Source organism: Haliaeetus leucocephalus, unplaced genomic scaffold (assembly GCF_000737465.1).
Source record: "Haliaeetus leucocephalus isolate CR32 unplaced genomic scaffold, Haliaeetus_leucocephalus-4.0 Scaffold556, whole genome shotgun sequence".
In the NCBI taxonomy this organism is placed as follows: domain Eukaryota; kingdom Metazoa; phylum Chordata; class Aves; order Accipitriformes; family Accipitridae; genus Haliaeetus; species Haliaeetus leucocephalus.
Genome location: NW_010972992.1, coordinates 157934 through 165527, shown reverse-complemented (window position 1 = coordinate 165527; position 7594 = coordinate 157934). Strand labels below are relative to the sequence as shown.

Sequence of the window (7594 nt, the reverse complement as noted above, 5' to 3'; positions counted from 1 at the left end):
ACCTTATATAGGAGAAAAGCAAGTAGGCAAGCAGACTATCACAAAAAGAACTCAGCTCAAAACCCAACAAAACCATAAACCACAATCCCAAATTATTACTAGCTTTTATTTCATATATAGCATATAAACAGGGGCAGATCCTTTCTTCACAACCTTTCCACCAATAAATAAAAACACAAGGCAATATTTTAATTTCAAAGTGATTCCAGCATTGCAGTTTGGACTTCCTTTCTCCTAAACAGAGCTTAATGAACATGAAAATCTGCCAAAAGAAGGGAACTTCCATACAACTATGTAGGAAGTGTTCCTGTGCTCCTCTGCATCCATTCCCTAAATTGGCAACAATTAGTACAAGTAACAGGCTGAGAAATTTCTGGTTACGAAAGTGTTGCTAAACACCAGGAACTTGTGCCCAAGTTACCTGCTGCAGTTCTGTTACAAACATACACATGACACATGCAGACCTACAGGAAGTGAGATAGTTATCCAACACACTGGAAAGCATGGGCTGGAAAAGATAACCCCATGCTGTGGGGTGTTATGTGTAGGGGAGTCCAAATCACAAGCAGATTTAGATATTAAAAAGACTGCAGGAGACTGCTCAGTTTCACCCATCATGTTCCAATCAAGACATAATAGTGGAAAATGAACCTGTGCCCAGGACATTTTCGTTCCAGTGTGACACAACTCATGCAGAACTGAAACCTCTCAGATGAGGTTTACAGTCTCCTTGTTGCCCTAACTGCACTGCCGGTGGCATCTGATCTGACTATTTCAGGACTACCCCTGGCATGTCTATATGAGCTAGCAGCTCCTGTTTTACTGTGGTGAAGATGGAGCCCAAATATTGATTTGTGAAAGTATGTGATCTTGCAGTAGGAATGCACAAACTTCCTGACTTGACACATCTTCTTTGGATTGTTTCATCTTTATTCAAAAGCAACCAGCGCAGGCAGCATTGGCACAGATTTCACACAAATCATCTTGGACAGCCAGGCCTGTTTGTTAGAGAGAAAAAAGAGGGTTTCAATGAGATGGCAATAGAATTTCTTGGAGAGCAGAACCAAACATCAAGGGATTTGGAGACTCCTTTCCGTTGCTGTTTCACAAGTTTTAATGTTTCCTGAAGTTATTACTGGTATAAGTAAAATTAGTTCTTGGAAAAATCTGGCTTAAAGAATGAAATCAAACCTGAATTCATTGGGGAAACAATGGGAACATGAGAGAGCAAGAGAACAATAGGACATATTGTGCGAGAATGCTGGGGATGTGGCTCGTATAATCACAACTTTCATTATATTGGTAGTGTTTCTTCCTAAAGTGTCCATTGTGTTGGACAATGCAACATAATGGTTATGCATAACAATGGTTATGCAACATAATAAAATAAAAAAGTAGACACTGTAGCAGACAGTTCACGAATCACTATGTGTGTCTTGGAGACAGACCATGCCGAAGACCTCATTTACATCTCACACCTCTTTTAGGCTACTTGGAAAAACACCTTCTTCTACATTGATTAGAGAGAGCAATTAGACCTGGTTACAACTTGTAGTTAGCTAGAACTGAGTGATATAACCCTGCTTTTCCTGTAAGCCAGAGGAGATCATGGGCACTCTCACTTTAAGACATGTAAGTTGGTGTGCAACTACTTGGAGGAAGCTTTTTCATGGCTACAGCACCCTGATCTGTAAAGGCTACAGCTAAACACAACACAGCAGGAATTTTTTCACAGGGGGCTCACAGCTAATGTAGTCCAACCCTTGCAGGAGGGGTAGTAGAAAGGCAGTGTGGACTCTCTCAGCTACTTTAGAAGTGACAGAACAGTAATTATGCTTCTTTGCCTGCTGCTATTTGAATGTTTAAGGTTGAAAAGTGTGATAAAAATGGCAACTATGCAATATGAGCTACATACTCAGCCTCTCAAAAATCATAGATGCATCTTCTCTTTTGCACACAGATTGGAACTCCTCAGGGAGATCTTTTTCATCACATGGAGAATAGTTAGCCATTGAAACCACCATGCGAGGGTTAATGTGTGTGTTCTCATCCATAAGCTCCTTTAGCTTCTTCACGGACTCAAGGGAGAATTTCAAGTCTCCATCCTATGTAGACAGAACCAGAAAAAAAAGGCATTAGGAAGTCAGTCCTTAGGGAAATCCATTCCATTCCATTTCAACCATGAGTTCTCCCAAAAACTATACTACAGGGAAAAGACAGTGTTAAAACAAAGCCTTGATAAAATTGGTGCTGATTGAAGGCAAAATGATCAGCCTTTCAAGGCGAAGACCTTTTGGAGCAGCACTGAGATATAGCTGGCTAGTCAGGGCTTTCGTTATGTGTCACGGTGGACGGAGACAGAATTACTGCATTTCTCTATTTTCACTCCCATGAGAGAGAACCATAAAATCTGGGGTCAAAAGATACAGGCTGGGAATCTTCAGCCTAGAAAGAGATCACTGGGCAATATGTGGTAGAGATTTACAAAATCATGAGTTGAATGGGTGTAAATGGGAATTTATTTTGTTCACTCTTCTAATACACCAGTGAAGAACTTCAAGTGTTGGCTGTCATGTGGCAGGCTCTAACCACACAAAAGCAGATATTCCTTCACATTACACATTGTTAAGAGCTGAAAAGCCTCACCCCAAGGTACTGTGACAAGTTTCCATGAACTTAAAACTTGTCCACACAATTAATGGAACACAAATTGCAGCATAAATATAACGCTTCTGACTCAAAGCTCATACCAAAAGCTTCAGGAGGCCGGGAGAGCATTCTGGGAAATATTACTCCATGCTGTAGATTGCTAGAACCTGTGTATCTGTTAATGGCCATTCCCTCAGTTTTGAGTGAATCCCACTGTTGAGGTCATAAACTTAAATTGCACATGTTGCAATTATTAAGCTAGGTGCATAAAGTCTATGTATGTCTGCAGATAGCCAGAGTCTGGCCCAGAAGAGAAATAAGCATTTTCAAATTGATCTTTAGCATGTGATTTAACCTCATTTAATGACGAACATGTAGTCAGTAGGATGATCAAGTAACACCTACTCATTCAAAGAAATAAAGTGAAGTGACTCTGATACAGCATGAGACCAAATACTGCTGCTTGGTTCATAGTCTCATGAGTCCAATGTTGAATAGTGTGACATGGCAGCGGGGGGGGGAGTTGGTTTTGGTTTGTGGGGTTTTTTTACAGAATCACAGAATTTTGGTGTTAAAGAATTAAAAAAACCCAACCAGATAAACTCTGGACATACATTTACTTAACAAAGTCAAACTCTTTTCTACTTGCAATCAATTTGTGATTTTACTTGGTTTAATTTATTAGTCATGGTTGCCTATGAAAAATTAACTTTTCCTGTATAAATGTAGTTCTGGATTCAGATATTGGTCACAGACCTCAAAAGCATAAAACAGAGAACAAAAAAAGAATGGATTTCCACAGGTGCAATTTCAGAGAAACCAGAAAGTAGGAATGAACCCCAAGATGTATATGTTCTGGTGACAAAAAACAACAAAGGAACAACAAAAAAAACCCAACACCCTCCCACCTCAGATGGGAAAGATGTATTAGAGAGAGCTCAATCTGAGCAGCATCTTTTCTCCAAGGTGAAAGTGCATACTGTGTTGCTGAACTAAGAGATTTTATCACAGAAATAGTGCAGGCCAGAACAATCCATCTCTGTAGTTTTTCTGGTTTTATTCTACACCTAGTAAACCATCTTCCTCCAATATCCATTATATTCATTCAAGATCTGTGATGGAAAGTGTTGAGATAGTGACACTCAGTCTTTTAAAACATGATATGAAGTCAAACGAACTTTGCAGAACATTTTGTTAAACTAACAACTTCGGGCATATTACAGGAGAGGGAAGGGAAGTGTCAGGAAGAATTTCAGAGGACAAGAGCATAAGCCACCTTTGTGCACTGAGTAATTAGTCAGACTTAAGGAAAATACAGATTTAATGATTAATGAGATAAGAATTCAAACTACAAAGAGGAGCTAAAACTCCAGAGCTACACTTTCTACATTTTTACTCAACCTAGAAACAGCTATTCTCATTTAGTTAATTTTTTATGCCTCAAAGTGGAAACTGAGATTTTTTTTTATTAAGTAGGAAGCTATCTGTTCCCCTGGAGGCTCTAAATGTTAAAGAATGGTTTGGAAGAAAGGAATAGCTTAAACCTGCTATCTCTGAATATCTATGACATCCAAAGGAGAAAAAGAGGATATTTCAAGGCACAAAGATAGTACCTTATCCCTGGAAACCTACTGCACACATATAGAGAGAGTCAATAATTGTTTAAGAAATATTCGTTCTCTTGGTACTCTGAGGAAGTTATTTACATTGCAATCAAACTGAAACATCCCAAACTGTTACTAAGGATGAGCGCAGACAGATCCAACACACTTCCAAGTACAGACAAGAGCGCGAGAGTACCTTAACTGCTTCCATGTTGCATGTAGTATCAGTCACAGGTGCTGTGTATTTTGGAAAATTTGGTATAGCCTCCTCTAATAGCTTATCTGCCTATTACTATTTCATTGGATCTAGCTAAGAATTTCTTTCACCTTTTTTTTTTATATGTGATATGTGTGTAGGCTCCATCACATAAGCTTGTAGAGCATTTCATCAAGAACTTCCTGCCTAGAAACAGGTGAGAAAAGACAACTTCTGTTTTTGTACATCATTCTATAAAGTTAGAGGTGTCCCCAGTTCTTCCAGCTTCACAACACATGCAGTTATGTGCAAAAAAACCCTCTGGAAATGCAATGCCTCGGTCAGCAAGGGATTTCAGAGCAGTGATATGGGTGGTGAAGTTGATTAAACTGTAGCAGCATGTTAGTAATAACTGAAGCATTTTACAGAAAGACAAACTGAACCATAGGGAGATGAAGTTGGATACCACGCCAGAGCAAAGCAAACATTCAGGTCTATTCGTTTAAGTCAAGATTCCTGTTGCAGCCACACTTCACATAATATCAGTACTTTGTTGAACTTGTAATACCAACAAATTAAAGAGCAGAAAACTCACCTGAACGTAGACTGCCTGAGAGATGTGCACCAGTAAAAGGACTGCAAGGACTGCAAAGGAAAGAAAGCCTTTCATAGTGTCTGCAAAGTATAGCCTTTCCTAACCTGAATATATTTTATTTTCTCTGGCTTTGGTCTTTCTCTGTCTTTCTTTTGTGTCTCTCAGACTTTCTTCTTCTTAGCACTCAGACTGCTTAGCTGTCAGAGCTCTATGCTCCCAGTGCAAAGCTGGAGCTTTATAAAGACTTCACACAGAATTTGCAAGGTAATCCATTAATCTAAACTCTTTATTGACATATAATAAACCCTCAGTGTACTATCAGTTATCTACTCATTAGCAGAGTAGGCCAGTCACACCCAGGCAGATCCTGGGGTTTATGAGTCCTTCCCACATTGAGAAACTGGCCATGACACAGGCAGGCAAAACATTCCAGCCTACAATAAATAAATGGTGGAGACTGATCTAACACAACATCTGAAACTCAGTCTCCATATGGCAAATGTACTCAGGTTTCTGGCCACTTCCTGCAGAGCTATCAGAAAGAAAGAGATTTGGAAGGAGACAGATAGAAAAAAAATTGATCTCTTGCACTGATTGCTGGCCAGTCAGTTCCCTCTTCTGGGGACTCCAGGTACTAAGATGGTAACAATGGACCGAAGCAGATAAACACAGGCTATGCCTGCATACAACCAGATATGCCTTTTGCAGCACCTAATTAAAATGCACACATTAAAAGGCACGGGGATTGTCATTAAGGGTAAAGGCTGCCATGAATCAAATCTATTTCTCTGTGACTTTCAGTCTTATCCAGAAACATGGTAATGTCACATAGATGGAGAAGCATCAATATGCCTCACTCAGCTCAGTTCTGCCCATCAAGCTCAGGTCCTTTAATCTGTAAATGATTTCTGGCATATTGTGTCTTTGGAGTAACAACAGACATCAATCAATCTTCCTGATACCAGCAGAACAGAGGAAGGCAATAGTCAGCCACTAAGCAACTTTCTCAAATCTCAGCAATGTTTTATGCTGGCAAAGGCTGTAATTCTTACTGTATTCCAATCTATTGCTAAGATTACAGTGACAACCACCATGCTGCTTCGTATAAAATTCCAGAAACTAAAGCTGCCTGGAGTTCCCAGGCAGTGGGCTTGTAGGGAGAGAATGGGACTTCTCTGGTTCAGCATACTCAAAAAATTTCAGCAAAGCTGAAGCTACCCCTTAGCTGACAGTGCTGACTGCTTACCGACAGACTTTGCTTCTCTGCTCTCCACCAGTGCAGTCTAGTCCTCATCCACGAAATTTGAACCCCTTGAAGCATCTTTATTACTACAAAATGAGCTTGCTTTCTCTGCTATTATGCTTTCTCTGCTTTCTGTGCTGCCATAGCCAACAGCCAACACACTTACAACTCCAGAAAAACTCATGCCTGTGCCCTTAATTATTCCAATATGGTTCAAGGGTATAACAGCAGAGGGTATAGCAACAATCTTCTCCTAGAAACTTTGCAGAGGTGTCACAAGACATGCCTAGAATCCAATTAGGTGAAGCTGAGGGTAAGAAAGCAATTAAATGTAAGGAATAAAAAGGTATAGAGAGGCATGAAAAAGGCAATTGAAACCCTGCCTCCCATTACATACTTGGTTCCCAAAACTACTGGGTCAGGACACCTGTCGGAGCACGGACTACCACTTTTCATCAGTGTCATGCTTGACATGCTGATGGCATGCCATAGTGGAAAATCCCAGTGCTTCCGATCCGACTGCATTTCTGACAGTAGAGAGGTACACACTCTCTCCTCCACCTTCTTTTAAAAACCTTCAGAGAGAATTATGGCTAGCTCATACTTTTGTTTACTACTTTATGTAAGAGTTACGTGAAGCTCTGATACCAGGTTTGATCCATTACTTCACACCCCTCATTTCTGTCTTGTTTAGGCAATATTAACATACCAGTCAAGTTAAACCCTTGAAAGGCACTGTTGCACTTTGCTGCCTGGATTCATCCAGTCCACCTGTAAGTTTTGAAACCCCCAAATTTTTCCAAGTACTTGGAAAAAAAGGACTCCCTGTCAAAACTCAGATCATGTGTCTCCCCTGTTTGGTATTGCATTTCTAATTAATGGGAATCACTTATGCTTTAGAGGAAATGGGGTCTTTGCTCAGAATAGTTGTCAAAAGCCTTCAGTGGCATCTTAAGAAGGCTCTGAAGTGGCATCCCCCCAGGCGTGGCCAGGGATGATGGGAGCACATATCTAAGCAGATAGGATCTTTAAGAAATAGAGAGGCACCTAACACATTTAGTCACCTCCAGGAATGACTTTTTTGAGGCTGTGCCTTTGAATTAAAAGGTCTACAGCCAGCACAAATCCGGAACTAAGCCTCTAAATGCTTTTTGTGCTCAGTCTGTAGCCACCCTGAATTTATCCATGAGAAGGGTGAGAGCTGAAGAGAAAGAGCTACAAGAAGGTTTTTGATACCAGGTGAATCTTTAAGTATGCTGAAAAGACAAACAGTGTGTCTGCATCTTTGTTTTTACTGGAGGACCCCC

The 7594-nt window shown here is 40.3% G+C and overlaps 1 protein-coding gene across 1 annotated transcript; it reads right to left on the bottom strand.

The window, feature by feature from the left end:
• Positions 1-827: 827 nt before the first annotated feature.
• On the bottom strand, positions 828-5171 carry GUCA2A (guanylate cyclase activator 2A (guanylin)). Its single transcript, XM_010577148.1, has 3 exons — positions 5045-5171; positions 1916-2105; positions 828-998 (listed from the first exon to the last, which is right to left on the bottom strand). Exons 1-3 carry the CDS (start codon positions 5117-5119, stop codon positions 934-936), a joined length of 330 nt encoding a protein of 109 aa, XP_010575450.1. The 5' UTR covers positions 5120-5171; the 3' UTR covers positions 828-933.
• Positions 5172-7594: the final 2423 nt, after the last annotated feature.